The sequence below is a fragment of the Necator americanus genome, chromosome V (genome assembly GCF_031761385.1).
Source record: "Necator americanus strain Aroian chromosome V, whole genome shotgun sequence".
Classification (NCBI taxonomy): Eukaryota; Metazoa; Nematoda; class Chromadorea; order Rhabditida; family Ancylostomatidae; genus Necator; species Necator americanus.
In genome coordinates, this window is record NC_087375.1 from 15,640,039 (window position 1) to 15,659,630 (window position 19,592).

General features: G+C 39.9%; 1 protein-coding gene across 2 annotated transcripts; it reads left to right on the forward strand.

Annotated features, from left to right (window-relative positions):
* Positions 1 to 19,044, forward strand: RB195_013996 (uncharacterized protein; the record flags this gene model as incomplete). Of its 2 annotated transcripts, none has more annotated exons than XM_064204068.1 (24): positions 1 to 43; positions 6,455 to 6,603; positions 6,801 to 6,865; positions 7,488 to 7,593; positions 7,704 to 7,777; positions 7,825 to 7,921; positions 7,986 to 8,083; positions 8,710 to 8,795; positions 8,855 to 8,982; positions 9,083 to 9,196; positions 9,251 to 9,341; positions 9,405 to 9,526; positions 9,582 to 9,677; positions 10,800 to 11,347; positions 11,612 to 11,720; positions 11,781 to 11,881; positions 11,946 to 12,081; positions 12,458 to 12,622; positions 12,682 to 12,801; positions 12,877 to 12,939; positions 15,404 to 15,529; positions 15,600 to 15,704; positions 18,398 to 18,618; positions 18,675 to 19,044. In XM_064204068.1, 24 exons carry the CDS (start codon positions 1 to 3, stop codon positions 19,042 to 19,044), a joined length of 3,333 nt encoding a protein of 1,110 aa, XP_064059949.1. The 2 variants fall into 2 exon arrangements, with proteins under 2 accessions (XP_064059949.1, XP_064059950.1); XM_064204069.1 differs by lacking the exon at positions 15,600 to 15,704 and adding an exon at positions 4,378 to 4,456 and having other exon boundaries at positions 29 to 43.
* Between the last annotated feature and the right edge of the window lie 548 nt (positions 19,045 to 19,592).

The window sequence follows — 19,592 nt, forward strand, 5'->3', positions numbered from 1 at the left end:
ATGCTCCTTGGAGTGCTATTCAAGATGTATGCAGTCTGGATCGGTGAGTGTTCGGAACTTTTGAGATATAACCTTTGAAAAGAATAATTTAGTAGGTAAGTTAGGAATGAATGATTTTACAGAACACTTTTTCTTCTCCTTTGAAAGAAGGAACATATTGCAATTAGTTTAACGTTTACTACTACCACTAAAATAATAATAAATTTCAAATGAACGTGTGCTATTGTGCACCACGAAGGTTTTTGTCTACCGTAATGGTATTTTGAACGATCAACCACAAAGATTTTTATTCACTGTAACGGTAGTTTGATCGAAATGCGATGCGACATCGTCATTACAAGAGTTCGCGTGGTTTTTCTATTTCTAAAGGTCAGGGTACAACCTTGAAATTAACGGTTCTCACGGCTGAATTTTGGCTACCTTCACCGATTTTTTCCTAACTCGACATTCGCATAAACAATTAAGAGTTAATTATTGGAGAATTCAGTAAATTTTAAGAAAAAACAGTGGTGATGATATACAAAAATAAAGGATTTTGGACAAGACAAAAGAATTGTGAGTAGCGTCAGATTTCTTCCTTTTTTACTGTTTGAGAATGTCTGGTGATGAAGGTCCCACTTTTAGTCATCCAGCTGTTTCAGAGATGTCTTGAAATTGAAGGATTTCTTAAATTCTTCCATACGGCAGTCCAAAGTCTACGATTTAAAAGGGAACTATGTAAATGTACGTAGCTGATTGTCTGGTCCAAACAGAAGATATCAGTGTAAATATAATGAAGGCGTTATTCTATTGCGTCTTATTTGAGTGTTATAAATCATCGAGAAAAAAGGAGCGACGCACAGTGTGCAACTCATCAACTTTCGTAACCCGCGCATACCAGTGTCCAGATGGGGCACGGTAAAGGATAATCGGAATGAGGGTTTGTCCTCTGACCAGGGGATTAGCCGCGTTGTACATTTTTCAACCGCTTTCGGCCGCAGCATTTAGATGAGTGTATCACTTGTAAGAATGCACCCAAAGAAGAAATTGAAGCAAGAAAATCAGGAACTTTTGCAATCTTTGTTAAGCTTGTGGAGCAGGCAGGGAGTGAGGTCGTTTTCTTACCAAGAAAATCTGGGAACTCCCCCTGTGAGATCAGTTTCCTATTCCAGAAGAATTGCACTGCAACCAATCCTTTACCGTTTTATCAAGAAATCTCCGTCTAAGCGAATGCAGGGAATCAACCCTATCCATTTATCAAATAAATCGCAGTCATTTAGTCAGTATGATTAACTTCTTATCTGTTTTGGTTTCATCTGTTTTCTTTTTTTTTTCCTCTATATCGTGAAGTACTCAAAGTACCTATTACATATCTAATGGTAGTAGATGCTCCTAGAAAAAGTGTTGTTTGCCCTAAAAAAGATCTTCAGGTTCTTTAACCAAAGAATACCGTCTAACACTGAGGATCTACCATCCTGTAATCTCTCTTTTGACTTATTTATGAAACGGTATGAGGTCGCGTTCTTTCTGCAGTCGCGTCAGTCGCGAGAGTCCTTATCGTTCAGGGTTATGTAAGAACGTTCTTGACTCACTTTAAGTGTTAACACACCTCATAATTGACCTATATAGCACATTGACGAAGGACATCAAAGATTTCACATAATGTCGAAAGAGGATCTTCTATTCCTTATCCTGGAAAAGAACGTAAATAGTAAAAAAATGTGTTATAAATTTTCTGAAATTTTGCACCACGAACTGGCTGCGGACATTGATAGGATCACACTCTGAGTCAGGATTCTCAGATTTTCTACAGTGGTTTCACAAAACAACGACCACATGGGGGGGGTACCTAGTTCCGAGTTCACAAATGATTTTTTCTTAGATATTTTCTCAAATGCTGGTAAAGAATGGCAAAATTGAAGGGAACATGCACATGTGCTGAAAGTATGTATATGGTCAGTAGAGTTACTCGTGGATTTTGAACTAAGACTTTAGAGGTAAAAAAAAGACTTGCATTTTGCTGATTTTTTTTTTTCGTTCGCCAAGTTGTGCTCTTGACACGGTTTCATATTTTTTGTAGCTGAAAATGACGTGCAATTAAACGACAAACGAGTTTTTCAAGAATTGCGATCAGTAAATGTATAAATCGAAAATAACTTGATACTAACTAATGTCTAACTCTAAATATGTTTATAGAATGTGGTGAGTAGAGTTATTGAGCGAAACTATTACTAAGTTATACAGTTTTTGTGGTTCTTGTTTGCTCCTTTTCGAGATGTAGCTGTGGTTATTTACAATTCTTTATTTATTCTTACAATGTGGAAGAGTGGAGCTGGATCCGGAAATTTCTGTACCTTTGAGATATGTATTCACTGTAGAAGATTATTGTCTGTCTAGGGAAAAGTCATTACACTAAGTAATAGTAACTATAAATACCAAATAAACGTTTCAAAATCCTCTATGTTTTCAAAGGTAAAGAGCATTCTAAAGCAGACTTCGCTATTTTCTTTAACGCGGGACCCACAAAATTCAGCTGCTTCCAGGATTATGTACACACACGTCGTGGAGAGTGGTGCATCTAAGAACATCTTATGGCGACTTTGACTTTTCCGGAATCTCCAGGCAGAAATAAATTGCCACCGATAAATTTGAAAAGAAGCTGACCTCGTTTTCTTTCAGCAAAGTTCCGACAAAGATGTTTTAGAATGTTGTTGTTAGCAATATTTGTGGCGTTCTGTTACCGAACAGTGACTTATTTCCAACTACAACTCTCCAGTCATACGCTGAATTGACAAAGTCAACTACAAGCAGACGTGTCCGTACAGTTTGAAGAAATTCCCAGCCCTAATACGTGTCTCCACTTTTTCCATCAGAATCGCAGAAGCTTCCACTCAAAGCAGGTGCATATAATGACATTGAGAATTGTTGCGAGCATTTACGCTTGACGTGATATGTTCAGGGAGTCAGTCCATTGACGGTCAGGATGACCATCGAAAGTACAGTGGGGGTGTGGGGGAAAGTTCTTCTTCGCAGCGTAATTGAGTTACAATTATGCGCACGCACTGTCCAGGCATTTAGGTCTGATGTGGGTAAAAAAGGAGCTGGTTTTGGTGGAAAAAAGGAAATGGTCAACTCATAGAGCTGTTATTCGTAAATTAACTGTACGTTTAGCGACTGACATGTAGCAATCAACCAATAAAATCGTTTCAGAGGAAATGAGGACTTGTCATGAATAGAATGTTCACATCCCTTGTTGAAAAACATCTAACGTAACAAAGCCTTCATTCAGAAGGCCCAGAGAGATTTTAGCACGTGGTAACTGAATTACTAATGACAGCCGGAAAAAGGCGTTTGTCATTTAATTGCGCGTCATTTTCACCTCCTAAAATATGAAACCGCGTCAAGAACACAACTTGGCGAACAACGAAAAAAAATCAGCAAAAGACAAGGGGTTTCCTTCCACCTCAAATGCGATGCGAAAGTTCTCTAGCGACTGTTGGATTTTGCCATTTCAGTGATGTTTTGAGACTAAAACAATGACACTGGTGTCCTCACGGCATTGCCCGTAATTTACGCATGAGCTACACCCACCCATCTCCGCAGGTGTCTGCGAAGATGAGAAGGAGTAGAGCAGTCGGTGAGAGGTTCCGCTCTGACTGCACGATCGATCGATGCTTCGAAACAGTCGGAACAGTCCTAATGCCAATCAAGTCCTTTATTCCTTCGGGTCGATGAAGCGATATCAGACTTGTCTAAGGAGATAAAAAAACACTGACTTGACACATCGGCTAGCGATCGATGGCCGTTAGGAAGCTGCACGCGCATTCATAAACCTCAAACGATCCTGAATTGAAGTTGAACGAGTTGAACCCATCCCTTTCGGAATGGATCAACGTCGTGCGAAGACTTTATCTGCGAAGAAAGCGGCAGTAATGGAGATCCCAAAACTACTATGCGAAATGAAATCTTGGTCTAACGCCGCGATCCACTTTATTATATAAAAACCTATTTTTTCTGCCACATTTAACATCTTTTTCAGATGATTTCTTAGAAACAATCTGAATTTCAGCTATCAGGATTTGTGGATTTATTAGGCAACCTAAGTAAGAAAACCTCATAGTTTACAGTGGTTTTCTGACCTTTATTCCAACTATAACCTATTTCTAATCTTCGCAAATAGTTATCAACAAAGCTTCCTTAAGTCGGGTCGCATTCCAAGAAGATCACCCTCAATTTTTCATTCGTAACTTCTTCCTAGAACTCGGATCGTAGATACGTACAATGTGCACAAAACTCTCCCAACATTTTGTTAAAAAGATTTTCGAATTATATTTATAACATAACAGATGTCATAATGGGGTTTGAACAAGTCTTAAAGCGACGTAAATATTTTTTCAGCCGTCTGCCGTCTATTGCAATTGCCCCGTGGAGAGAACACATCGAACATGCAACTCCGTGGATCAGAAGCTTGCAAGAGGTTCGTTTCTTTCTTCCACAAAAGATATCTTATGGATATCAAAAGATAGCTTGCTCACATACAGAACAATTTGCGCAGTATATATATATATATATATATATATATATATATACTACATATATATACTTCATATATTTATAATATAATATATATATATATATATATATATAACTGTAGAAATGTGCGTGTAAGAAATGCACAAAAAATGAGAAAATGGAACAACTCCAACTTTTGCTGCAAGAAAGAGAAATTACCCCCACATCAAAATAGTTATTTGCAAATAGAGAACTGCATCACTCGTAATTTTTTAGGTCGTTAAGATACTACGCGCACATTATCAAGATGAAAACAATCGAAGCTATAGTTTTGTGGAAAGTTCATTAAGAAGAACAGAATATCAAGCAGTGACAAAAGTTTCTCAACGGTGCTGACAATAGCTAAGCAGAAAGGTTACTGCACTTCATTGATATGCATTTCTATTTGGATGCTAAGAATTTAGGATATAAATGTGAAATACGAAGAACAAAATAGTATAAGTTATAAAATAGAGTCGAGAAGTTAAGAAAAACAATAGGTAGTGTTCTCCTAAGAACATCACCTTCTCTATATTTCGAGAGGAACACAATAAGATTCATAGTGCCGCAAGATGAAAGTCCACCCAGCGGATGTCCCACAAGAATTCAAGGGATTAAGGAGTGGCTTTTGAAACTTGAAAAACTTAAAATTAAATAAAATTTAAAAAATTAAATAAAAACCAGAATTAAAAAATGTTCGCGCATTTAAAGGTACGCGATTTTAACGCTAATTTGTAATTGAAATAATAAAGGAAACTCTCAAAGAATGAGACGGTGGTAATTTTGATTCGTTTTTTCGAGAAATTAATTAAGAGCGTTTTTTATATTCACCTGATCTTGAATATAATATAAAGAATGACCCAGCTAAAACAACCCAGTCAAAGATGATGGTGATGACAGAAAGGAAACTGTAGCATTCTGAAGGTATACGAAGAAATGCAGAAACCACAACAGAATAATGGAAAATTTTAATTTCATTCGATGCCAAACGTCTTTCTACAATAAATTTTCAGCAGAAGACATCATATGTCCTATTATCTCATAATTGCAACTTTAAAAAAAGTGCCCTTGATATTCGTTACGGCTTCTATGTAGTGTTCACAGTTTTGAAGTCGGGTGTAGCGCAGCCGGTTAGAGGTTCCGCTGCCTCCACGATCGATCGGAGTTCGAATCCGTCCTAGTGCCCACCAAGACTTTCATCCCTCCGGGGTCGATAAATTGGTACCAGACTCGTCTGGGAGGATAAAAACACTGAGTTGATACATCGGCTAGCCACCGCAAGTCATTGTATAGGCCAGTTATGTGTTCGTAAACCTCAAACGATTCTGAAGTGAAGCGACAGCGGTGGTGCATCCCATGCGGACTGATTAACGCAGACACACACTTAGTTTTGAAATGAAGGAAGCTTCCTTCTTCATTCATTACACAAGTATGACCCTCAATCCAGAGTTTAGACGGAAGCTTTGGGCGGGTAAAGATGTGTACCTAAAGCTACAGTTGAATGCTCAATGGAATTGTAGTTGGAGGACAACTAAAAGATATGCGGTGTTAATAAAGACAGTAGGAATTAATAATATTACTATCACCATACTACTACTAGTACTACTACTACTACTACTACTACTACTACTACTACTACTACTACTACCAATAATAATAATAATAATAATAATAATAATAATAATAATAATAATAATAATAATAATAATAATAATAATAATAATAATAATAATAATGCAAGCTAAAAAATGGAAAATCTCGTTGAGGGCATTTTAATATTATGCTCGAGATCGAAACCTGTAAGGAACACATTTTTGCAAAAATTTTTAGTTATTTCCAGTGGCAATCTTTTAGTGGAATTATTTCTATGTTCAGAAATACTGAGGGAGGCGCCAATGTTCTGTCTTAATGTCCTAATTTCCAGCTTTGACACTGCCAACTCCGTCCTCATTCTCATCCGAGTATTTGGATGCTCATACAATTCGTCTACAAATTCCTCCATATCCATCCGCGTTTGCTTATATCTTTGAATATGCCACAGTAAGCACGCAGTCTGAAGAATGGTATTTTGCGGTGAGTTCTTCATTGCATTCTTTCTCAAGTAAAGGCTACAAGTAAAAATTTGAAAGTAGGATCTGTCAATTGTTTCAACCAACATTTTTTTTCAGTCATTAAATTTTTTCCTAAAGCTATCTTTTAATGAATATCAATTTCTGTCTCAAACATGTGAGTGTTACAAAAGTAATTGCTTTGAAAAACTCCGACTTTAGGGCTCATCCACTACTCCAATGACAATGTTTACCGTACTTGATCCTTGCAGAGATTATAAATTCCGGTAAGTATAAATAAATGATCAAATCCATCAGTTAAGCGAACATTTACTTTTAGCTAAATGCATATTTCCTTACATCGCGAAATCTATTACGGCAATTTGCTTTCTTAAATTGGGCCAGATACGAAATTACGTAGAAATTTACGGCATGGCAAGTTTCAACGAATAAGGCAGTGATAGTGGAAAAAGAGAAAACAAAACTCGGCCTTGCGCACATGTCTTAAATGTGCATAAACGTAAAACATTTTCTAGCGGACAAATCAGTTTTTGTTTGAAAAAAAAGCTGAACCGAACGCTTTTTGAAATTTATCCATTCCAACTGCTTCACAGTGATGAAGAAGAAAAAAAAACTTCATCCAAATTGAGTCCAAGTTGAGTTTATAAACCGAATCAAGAATTTTGCCCAAGTATTTTTTGTATTCTCTGCTTATGTAATTAAAACTAGCAGATGATCGGATAAAGACTTTACAATTGAATAAAGCCTAAGTAAAACTTTAAAATTTCTAATTTCGCAAATGAGAGCATAACCCAGTTGCATGGCTCATCGCATTTTTAGGAGCGTGGAGATCCGTGGTGATCAGATTTTAATTTTCTTTGCTCTTGTTCTGAATAATTTATAATTTAGAGTAATCGTCGTTGTACGAAGTGCAAATCCAACCGACCATATTGTGATCTTCGGTCAAAAAATAATTCCCGTACAGTTACCACCATTTGTTTTAGCGGCTGATCAGGTAAATACAAAAAAATTAAGAAGAATTCTTTTATCAGATCACTGATAAAAAAAACTAGGAAGAGCAGGGTAACTGTGACTTGGCGGAGAGTGAAAAAACTCAACTTTAAGGTGTTCGCTGAGCCTCCCATTTTCAACACTACAACGGACACACTAAAAGTTTACATTCGATGGACACTACCGAGGTTCGTCATTCTCCTTTAAAATATGTCGTTCAGCTGTTTTTGTCCAGGGGCTATTCGGACTCTGATATCTACGGTTATGAGGCGCCAGCCTTATATCCACTACAATGCCACACACCTGAAGATGAACTTCCGCAGCCTAAGATCGTAATTTTTTCACGTTTGTGAAACGGCAGAAAGACCCACCTCAGCATCGATACTGATTTTCCAGGAGATAGTCCGAGCTGGTGGTCGGCTAGCGGTCTCTCTACCATCTACAGTGCTTGAAGCGCGCTGTCGCCTATGGGTGGAAGTCCGAATGCTTCCTAGGTAGGTAGCCTTAATAAGTACAAAGTAAGTATTGTCGCACATGTGCACTGCACTGATTCTGCTCGACAAGTTGAGAGCCTCGGTTGGGGAAGAGCGGAAGAAATTGGGGTTGAGTGTCAACAGAGGAAGATCAGGAGTTATGGCGAACGCTCCGCGCTCATCCTCTTGAGCACATTCGGACCTAACCATAGCGCCTACGTCACATTATTATATACAATTATATTTATTATATTAAGAAATAGTTGCAATAGTTACAACAATAAAATATAAAACAAGAGAATGGTGACTTCTGCCGGCTTGCATTGTCAAATAATGAATGGTGGATTTGTAGCGATAAGGCTGGTTTCTGATTTTTTGTTCTCTTTGCTGATTTTTTTTCTCGGGAAAAACCGGAAATTTGAAAGTTTGTGAAAAATATGCAGTAATTCAGATAGTACGAAACTCTTTCCAAAAGCTGTTTGGCTTCTCCATGTTGGTTATTGAAACAACAAAAACTATCCGAACAACGATATTTCTGCTTATTTAAATCCTTCAAAATTCTTTCAAAATTCCTTCAAAATTATTTAAATTTTCAAATTCTTCTATCGTTTAACCGTATTAAATGGGTGAATTTTACATTTTTACAGGTGTGTTCGCCTTGAACCGTTTAGTGTACAGAAGAACATAGAGATTGACTGTGACAAAAATCCTGAGCTGGATGTATGCTCGAAAGGTTGAAGAATTTCTATTTATACAGTTCGCAGACACAAGGATGAATATTCTGCTTTTCAGAGGCAAATCCCATTTGTATGGAAGTACTCGAAGTCCGGGGAAAGCAGGGACATGCAACGATCACTTGGATGCCTGCACCACGGACTCCTCTTTATTATCACCTTCGCTATGGTCCGGCTCATATGAAGGTACAAACGACTTTGATCGCACTGATAAAGCAACCATTTTCCTGGTTCCCATCGATGTTTGGTTGTTCCGTTTTATTGCTTTACAAGTCTCCTCCTGCAGGGAAATCCACCGTTTGTCACCTGGCAGCTGGCAACAAAGAGAGATATAAAGGTGGATGGTACGGTCACAACATTAACGTTAGATGTTGCTGAGGATCAGGATTTCGGAGTGCAGGTTAACTTAAACGAAATTCCTTACAAGAGCAACGTAAAAGGGAATTTCCTTAAGGTCTGCGCAATTCTCACATCTCATCGCAAACGTCCGAAATTCGGCTTGGTGAGAGTAACACCCTTCCAGTGCACAAGTTGCAATCATACGTGTGGGTTATGGAATTTTCTGTGTCGGGGGAGAGTTGCTGGAGATCTCTGCATTCTTGATTTAGCAACTCTTCCTGTGGGTCGATGTGGTGAATGTGGACGAATAGAAGGGACAACAGTTGCAGACAAAAGCTGGAAAGCAGCAAGCGGTTCTGGTCGACAAGTGTCAGATGCTCATAGAAATCATGTGCCTATCTTCTCCATCAGTTCCTCTTGAATCTAGTTCAAATAGGCTCTTTCAGATTCCTCATACAGTATTCAGAATGGAAACAGATTTGTTTGTCAAAGGACATAACCGTGCTTCAGGATCAAATATTAGCGTCGCCCAAGTCAACACTGTACGTTTTCATTCTTTTGTTTTGTCTGTAAATAGTGACAACACAATACAAAGGGACGTATTTGCGACATCAGTAACCAGTAGATTACAACTCTCTGTTTGTTCTGGATAACGGTAAATCTTTATTAGTAGTGCGCCTCGATCGTAATGAATTACGGACAAGCAAACTATCCCTTAATCCCCCGGGATCAACGGATTGATAAGTATCTGTCTCCAAAAGCGGAAACGGCTGACATGAAAAATGATTGGCAGGAGTGTTAAATTAGAGGGCAGACATGCGATGACTCGCATGCGGGAGGCAGCGTTCTTTGATTCATGGTAACACAGGAGAGGGAGGTGATTCATGGGTATCGACATTGTGACTACATTTGGGGTGATTAACCAAATCAACAAATAGTGATCACCGATTAGTAGACAAGTAGTATTATCTCCCTAATTTAAACTGTCTTTAAGGTTACAATTACTAAGGGATTGTACGCAAGATTACCCATTAATTTTGGACGAATACAATGCTACGAGAAATAAGCTAAAAATCGACTGTAAAGTTTAGTTTTTGCTCTGATCGCTTTGAAGTTTACTGGGTTGACTTACGTAACTTAATATGCGGGCGGACGTTACGGTCTAACGCGTATATCCGCATCTTCGCCGAGGTGTTTCGACATCAAACATCCCTGAGCCCATCCACTTCGATCTCCACTTAGTGCTCGCCTGGAATCTTTCCAACCCACACCACATGTGTGATTTTTTTTTCCAATGGCACCAAATTTTGCCTCTCTACACAGGGTTCTGTCTTGAAACGTAATATTATTGGGGTCCAGAGTGTTCTACGCTGCTGGATCACCGACGCAGCGAAAGTGCAAGAATCAGGCAATGAGCGCACCAAGCAATGTTTTCCTGCATGTGTAGGATCGACGAAATTTTTATTTTGGTCACTTGATCGCTACAAACATATGTGAAAGAACGGAGCTATGCGGTGTGTCCAAATAGTGACTGAAAGCTTCCTACACACTACACAATATCTTTCAAGAAGTTTGAGTATATGGAATGTGTGTAAGAATTTATAGAGCTCTTTCACATTGTTGTCTCTAGAGACAGTTATCTTTCTAGATTAACTTTATTTCAGCATGCAGCCGAAGCTCCAATATCTCTAGAAAGAGCTGAAGAGATCAACGACCAAGCAACAAGCACTACCTCTTTCTCAATGACGTCATTTACGAGCACAACATCAACCACATCACCCACATCATCCAAATCGTCTACAACCGCTTTGCTCACTGCAAAAGCAGAAACCACGGCCTCGCCGGAGACAGGCATTGAGGAGGAGGAGACGTCGTCAACAGAAGTAGCTACCACAACCGAAGCGACCATCACGGAAACCACCTCCTTGGATGAGGACGGTGAGAAGCATGAAAACACGACCACTACCGATGTGGAAGTCGTGGACGTGGAAACGCTCTTACAACACACTGAACAAACAACAACCACCGCATTCCGTACAACCACGACAAAAGAGACGCACCAAACCAAATCTCTTCATGTTGAAGACTCCAGTAGTGATAAAGAAAACGAAGATGACTTGACGGCAGTAGGGCAGCACCTTTCGACCGAATTGGAGGAGTCCGTCAAGCATCTTGAGAAGGCCCTTGAAGAAGTGGAGGTTCAGAAGGAGCGGTAAGTAGGTTTGGTGATTTTTTTTTGCTAACAACTTTGATACAACTGGTCATCTTTGATACGGCTGTAATAATGTAAGCATATAGTATAAATGAAAGCACTACAATAATATAATAATAACCTTACCAATTCTTGCTAAAAGTAAGCAAATAAATTTTTTTTATAATAAGTCTGGCCTCAGCAACGTAGTCGATTCCTGAATAACCATGCAGTCATGCTACTCTTACGCGTAGCGTGGATTCCGTATAACTGTTTTTTCACCAGAAAATGGAATTTCGAAGAGAGTACTTCCCTACCATCAGGCGTTGTTCCATTGAACACAACGTTGGCAGAACTTGCAGTGCACAAAGCAGCTACCGAAATCGTGAATAAGGTAGAAATACAAAAACTGTTTCATTTTTCGACCGGTATGAGTTTATTGTTCTATTTTCAGATTGGCGCTACGTCGTCTGAGCTCAGGCATCATGAAAAAAGCAAGAAATGTCTTCTCAGTACTGGAATAGTCTGCAACTTCGGTTGTGAGACAAGCAAGACGTTCGTTTCATTTGAAGCGATGCAGGAATGTGGTTTATCAATGGATTGTTAACATTGATTACAGCTGTCGGTGTCCACTAATTTCTCATGTCCTCTCACCTGAAGGAGGATGTCTTAGCCGTGATTCGTTCGGACACACCTTATGTCTGCCAAAAAGTGATGTTAATGCAACATGGGACGCGGCGTCAATGAATGTTTTGGTGAGGGAGACAATGCAGCCCTTTCCCAACATAATATATCACACGTCTTTGTGGAAAGCTGGACGTGGTACCTCGATGGCCGTCGTTGAGACGATTATTCGATAGATCGTATGACACATCTACAAACCGGGAAAGATTGTGGCACTGGGATTATGAAAAGATCTTATCCACTCACACAAAAAAATCGAAAACTACCCAAAACATACGAAAAAACGAGGGTCGTCGTTCTATCGATCGATCGTCCCATTGATTTGCGAGTGTCGAGAAGGAGGATCCCAGTGCTCGCTTTCGCCAATGACGTAGTGCGTTAAGCCAACAGAATGCATTCACTGAGGGCTTTACATTCATGTGATTGGTACTAGTACAATTGTTTCAGGTACGCAGCCAAGAAGCAAGCGATCACATTCGTTCAGTAAACAATGCGGATCACCTTTTTGTAGAATTTGGAAGAGTAAGAGAAGAGACTATGCATCCAAACTCCTCACCTACGATGTTACGCTTTGATGAACCGAAAAGAAATCGGATGGTTGTTGAGATAGAGGTGGATTCTATTCATTTTCTTCGGACTGTACACCTCGTTCTATTGTTGAAAACTTACAGAAACTTATTCGCTCTGGTTCCTTTTCCACCGAACCATTTGTTTTCCATGTGAACAATTCCATAATTGCTGATGCTGCATACGGCATGCGCTTCTGTACCTTCAACAGTACCCAAGTTAAGGTACAGAGCTGAACATGGCACTCAAATGCAATGAGTACAAGACTAGAACGTTCCGCAAACTTTTGCATCTTTCAGGATCCATACAGCCGCAACTGGGACCTTGATATTGTGTCCAACAGAATCGGGAACATTGTTCAGGTAATATCTCAAAGAATCATCTGAAATTAAGTGTTTTGGTACTGGTGGTTGCTTTAATTCTTGGGCAAATTTTTTTGGTGTTGGCAACAAGAAAAGGATAAAAACAAAAAGAAAAGCTCTACTCTCGATGAACAAAATTGATAATAAGCTCGCGTCGTTAAAGTGGTTGCGAAAATAGTATTTTTTTTTTTGGAATTTAGATTTGTGAAAAGTTTCTAAAGTTCCAAACATCTTGTACGTACAAGTTAGTTCTCCACGGTAAAATGTCTGGTCCATAACGGCCTTTGTGTTGTTATGGTATGACAGTATGCGAATCCAAGGTCAGACTCGTTGCGCTATCGACCCCTCGCTTTAGCCGCAGTTCCGCTTCTTCAGTTTCCTAAGATCAACCGTCTTTCATATCCGAGTCGAATGATTGTGTTCTAGATGAAGCGAGGTGATGGTTAAATGAAGTAAAAAATTCTGAGCGTTTTCGCTGGATGTCTTTAGTGAGCCATCAGCCAACATCACACCAAGTTATGTTAAACGGCGGTTCTAAGGTGACATTACGCTTCGAAAAATTCCCCATCAGTCCTGTGCTTGGTGGCGCCAGCTGTATGTTGTCACCTGTTAGCGTTCCAAAATGGAGGTAAAAAAAAGAGAAGATTTGATTCATCCTCCAGTAGCACTACGACTAATGAAAAGGAGTAGCAAGCGGCCTATAAAATTTGTGCTGGTTATGGACCTAATACAGTATCGAATGCAATAGTAAAATGGTGGTTTCTACAATTCCGTTCCAGCAGTATATGTAGACATTGAAGAATCGTCGAAAATGTCGATAAAATCACGGAAGTCGTCAAGTCGGACCGCCATGTGAGCATTCTATTGCACGGGAACTGAAGATTAGCCAGAAAACTGTTTGGAACCATTTGCCTAAGCCTTTTCTCAAGAAGAACCTCGATGTATGGGTGCCGCACGCCACATAAAAGAACCTTTTGGACCGAACTGATGTCTGCGATTCTTTGCTGGAACTTAACGAACGAATCGATCTATTTTTGAAGCGGATGGTGATGCGATGAAAAATGAATCACATACGAGAACAAAGACCGAGAAAGACCGGTACTACGGCGATGAGAACAAACGGCCCAAATGATTGCAAAGTCTGGATTAACGGCCAAGAAGGTTTTGCTGTGTGTTTGGTAGGAATGGAAGGAAATCGTCCACTATGAGCTTGGGCCAAACACTCAAATAGAACCTCTAATTTGAGCAACTGAATGGATTGAAGCAGGCAATCGACCAGGAACGGCCAGAATTGGCCAATAATAAACGTTTTGTGTTCCATCAAGATAACGCCAGCCTGCACACATCTTCAAGGAAGAATTAGAAGCTCCGACAGCCTGTATAGGTGGTTCTACCGCAACCGTTGTATAATCCAGACCTAAGCGATTATCACCTTTTCAGCCATCTACAAAGCTTTCTTGATGATCTAAAACCGGCCTCAAGACAGGCTTGCGAAAATGAGGTGGTCAAGTATTTATTTAGTATTTTGCAATTATGAAATTGCCCTCAAAATGGACAAAGGTTACCAAACAAAACGCCGCATATCTGATCCAAATCGGTTATTCGTAACTGTTTTCCTTGTCGAAATAAAGCAAAAAAGCTCTTTTTCCGAACTATGAAAAAACGTTTTACTTCACCTAATGTATACCAGAGACATATTCCTGAGCATCCCCGACCAATACGCTAGAAAGTTGCAAAATCCATGTCAAGTGTAAACTTGGAGACATTCCTATGCATAAGTGTTACGCTTTTTCCAGTGAATAGAAAATTGTGTGGAAAATTCAGAAAACTTATTTCCCACACAATTTCTGTCTCTCGAGAGTGAGAGAAGTTGTCTCAATAAGCTACTGAATGCCATTTCATGGAAAAGTTCGTCCAAAATCACCAGTGCTTCGGCTCGAATTGGGTTATTTAAGAAAAAAAAATTATTAGAGGCGAGTGTAGCAAGCATGTGGCAAGAGGTTCTTTTGTGATTGTCCGGCCAATGGTTTAAAACTGAAACAAACTCTCTTAATACACTGATATTATACGACTGATTTTCTGGCAACCACAGGTCATTTCTAGGCCATTTGCGCGTTCTTAGACCTGAAACGGTTCCGAATTGGAGTAGAAAGCTGTGGCACATCCAAAGCGCATAGATTAGCGCCAAACACTTGATTCTTTAACCCTCTATTTAATATTCACACACAATTTGTATTTTCTCTGTCCAAATATCCGTGAAAAAATTATGTAGAATTCCGCGACTAATAGACCACTTTTAGGGAAACCGTGTTAGAAATCAACAAGTTAATGAAAGATTTATTTTCTGGTTTAGAAGCACAAGGGTTATCTTTTCCATGTTCTTGATTTTTCGCGGCTATTTCGATCCACCGTAACAAACATTCTGAAGTTTCTTTCTTCTCTATCATATTATCGCATAATTGAGGTCACGCAACTGTCTCCAGTACACTTCACCAACGATTTACGAAGTGAGATGGTGCTTCGACCAAGCCGTGAAACCTTTTGGAATGCTTTCTTTGTCATCGGAAAAGTCATAGTTTTAGTTGTGCTGGTAGGTGGAAAACGTTGCTTCCACACGTTCGCTTGCTTGCTTAACGACGATTTTGAGGGGAATTCTTTAGGTTGTAATAATGCTTGTACTCATCTACCTCAACTGCTCTCGCATCAGAATGTTGTATGACAGAAAAAGAACACATTACTTCCGCCCTTATTACATAGATTCGCAAGTAAGTGGGACCTTGACTCCATTGAAAGAGGCGCACCTCAATCCTTTGGAAAACATTGTGAAGGTTTCCACCTTAAGTAAGATAATTTTCCAGGTTCACGTCTCGGCTCTACATCCATATACAACTCATGGCCTGCAGAAAAGAGCGGACCGAAGCGGTTATTATGAGAATCACTCCAGAGTAATATAGGAATATACCAATGGCCAGTACTTGCCTCTATTCTTAGCAGACATTTGTCGTAGTTCATGACTATTAAGCCGGGACAACCAAAAACTCGGCTAGTTTTGTACCAGCAAGCTATACACTTTGATACTGTTGACGAGCACTGTTATTTCAAAGTTGCTTTACTTTCCTGATATCAGTTGTCGGTAATTTCCTAACTATGCTGATTGTTTTGCCTTTGTATTGCCTTATCGTCGTATTGAAAACGTGTATCTAATGGACACTCTTGCAGAGAAGGTGTTCTTCATTGTAATTTACTGATGATACATTTACAGAAATAAATTTAAAAAGTTAAGTTGCATTGACCAAGTTTACAATTCAAATCAACAACGTTATTATTATGAGTTTAGAAACGATGATGATCATCTTGCAACATTCGGAAGAAATTGGAGATTCAAAGGAGCTGTCATGTCCAATTGTAGAGAGTCAGACGCTTTTAGCCGCATCGTTAGTATGGGGACCCGTCAAGACATGCCCGTACGATATGCCGCCGATATATCTAAGCGGCTAATGAGCGTCGATAAGTATATCTCTAGATAGCGTCACAATCGCCGGAGTAGCCTGTTCGCTTCTCTTTTGCTACATCTCGCTGACACTACGCCCACGACGTCTTCCCCGCCCATCTTGCCGCTCTTACGATGCACTATTTTCGTCGCGCTCGCAGCGCTTTTTGAAGCGAACAAAAAGGGAAAGTGCTTGGTGATAAAAGTTGTCTCAAATCACAGATTAAGTGGTTTAAGAAGTTCACATAACTGAAGAAGCGTTTAGAAATGTGAGTGGAAGTGTTTACTAACGATGTCAATTGTCATTGTTTATTATTAGTGTTTTAGTGTTCATTGTGTATTTGTTATTATCCGTTCTGAATTGTAAGAGGGAAACCACTCATTCATTTCCGAAAATACAAGGGAAACTTTGAAAAGTATTGAAAAATTTGAAAAGGAAAAAATGTCCCACTTTTCGGTGTTATGCTGTATTTTTTCACTCTTTTCTCTTTACTTCTTTTTTCTTTTCTTTCTAGGCATTTCTATTTACATATTTAGATAATCATTCATAATGAAAAGAGGTTAAAAGGTTCTCATCAAAAGGGTGGATAGTATTGCCTCTACCTAGACAATGCACTTCAGATTGGTCTCACTTGAGGCTCCTCGATACAGAAAGGAAAACAATCCAAGGAAAATATTGTTATAATTATAATAAATAAATATTAACATAGAAAAACTAAGAGTCTAAAGAGTGAAACAAGAAAATAAAGGAAATGAAGAAGAAAAAGAGTTTAAATAGTATTTTATCACTTATGATACTCAGTTACGCAGGTAAAACAGAATTTGAAAACTGCATGTTAACTATGTAATAGCCCAAAATAGAGCATATAAGTTTCCAATTAAACATAATAAAGTCGTTCAAGCTTAGGCTCGAAAAGTCGAAGGTCTAGAGATGTGTTATCGGTACAACACAAGAGAAACCAAGGGAAACTACCTTATCCTACGCGTAGAGAGGTGAGGCTAATGCCTCCCAGACATTAATAGTACCTAAAGGCGCATCTCGCAGATACAGAGGTCTCTGTTCGCCATTAATCTACCCAACTTGTCGTATTGATCCTATGCAGAGATAGATAGAAACAAAGCGATAAAAAGGTAAAATGTGAAGAGGAGTTTGAAAATGTATGCAACGTAGTAGGGCCATAAAGCCGCTGTCTATACAGTTGTTACAGTTGGAAATTGACCACCAAACTCGTTGAAATATATTGTGACAAAAACATACATGTGCGCTGCGAGTTTAGATTAAATAGCTGCGACGTAAAATGTGTGAAATATGGGATGTGTTAACATTTTTTTCTGCAGCATGTTTTTGTTATGATCCTTATCTGTGTTGAATTTTTCAAAAGAGGTCAATGTACAGTAGAGTCAAAACGACAAACGAAAACGAAGCACGCACGGAACTACGTACACGGCATCTCTTGAGGCGCATCGGTGAGGGTAGCGGCTAGGAGCGTGGTGAAACCCTTGCTGGGATCACCCATCGCTTTAGTTTGCGACGGTCCCAACTCGGTTCCAACTGCTGCAACTACACTCGTGATTCATGTCGTTTTGATCCGACCATAGGTCACGCACATCACCATTATCACTCAGCATATCACCGTTTGGTATAATTCTGATGATATATCTAGTAATTGGATAGAAGTATTTGTTTTCTCTTTAATTTTCGAGAACACTAGAGAGATTGGGCCTAAGTGATCCAAGGCGGTCGTGGATGCTATCTAGCTGAAGCGGCAGCCGTAAATACGCGATGGCAGGTCAGCAGCGAAAGGCCGATTTTCGTGGGTACCTCTTGTCGCGCAGCAAAAATTATAGCGGTACTTTGGTTTTCTTGTGAGAGCGTAACTGTACAAGGGAGCGTACAAGAAGCACAAGAAAAGAGAAGTAAACCACCGTTATGATTTTTCAAGGATTTAATATGAAGTACCTTTTTAGAAAAGCCGAATATCAAAGGACTTCTTATCCCAAGGTGACTGGCACACCGAGGAGGACCCAGACGTAGACTACGAGATGCTGCTCAGAGGATTACGAGCCTGTGCTGAGCGTGCCTTGAAGCCGCGCACGACAAACTTGGATCGAATTTCGAAGACCACCAAGGAGTTGTTAGAAAGAAGAAGGACTTTCGGGCTTGATCCAAATGCATCGCACATTGAGCGGTTAGAACCTAACATAGTTGCAGAAAAGCGTTGCAGGAAGATATTTCGAAATACAGGCAGAGGAAGATCCTGGAAACAGCACAAAGAAGAACGAGTCTAGCGAAGTGCCGCAGGGATCTCCACGAATATAATATTCTGCTAGCAGCCTTGCTGAGCAAAGACGGGACTCGCACGTCTCCTCGTCGTGAGACGGAAATCATCACAGAGAGGTTCTACTTGAACATTTTGCGGTCATCAACTCCTATGTCAAGCCCGATCATCCCCAGTGGTGAAGCCCCACCACGGATTCTCCCTTCTGAAGTACGAATCGCTGTCAAGAGCATGAAACCTGGCACAGCCCCTGGACATGATTTTATATCAGCAGACTTTCTTCGGGCTGGTGCCCATCTAATTCATGTAATCTTAACAGCGCACATGACATCCTAACTTCAGAAAGAAAGGATCCCAAACCAGTAGAAGACCTCGCGAACCGTTATCATCCATAAGAAAGGTGACCGAGAGGACCTTCGGAACTACCGTCCGATATGCTTGCTGAGCGTGTTATACAAAATCTTCACCAAGGTCATTCTCACGCGCATATCTAGGACGAAGCCCAGCCTCAAGAACAAGCTGGATTCCGTCAGGGGTTCAGCTGCTTGGACCACATCCAGACCGGGTCGAGGGTCATAGAGGTTTGCCGGGAATACCGCCTGCCCCTTGTTCTAACCTTCGTCGACTGTGAGAAAGCCTTCGACTGCGTAGAAACGAATGCAGTACTGTCGGCGCTGGTCGATCAAGGAGTGGATGCGTCGTATGTGAGGACATTAGCTGATTGCCACGATCGATGCATCACTAAGATACAGCTTTTCCACCGCTCCCTCACCATACCATTAAAAAGGTGGTACGACAAAGCGATACTATATCGCCGAAGCTGTTCACGGCTGCATTGCAATGGATAATGAAATCACTACCTTGTGAAGAAAGAGGGATACGTG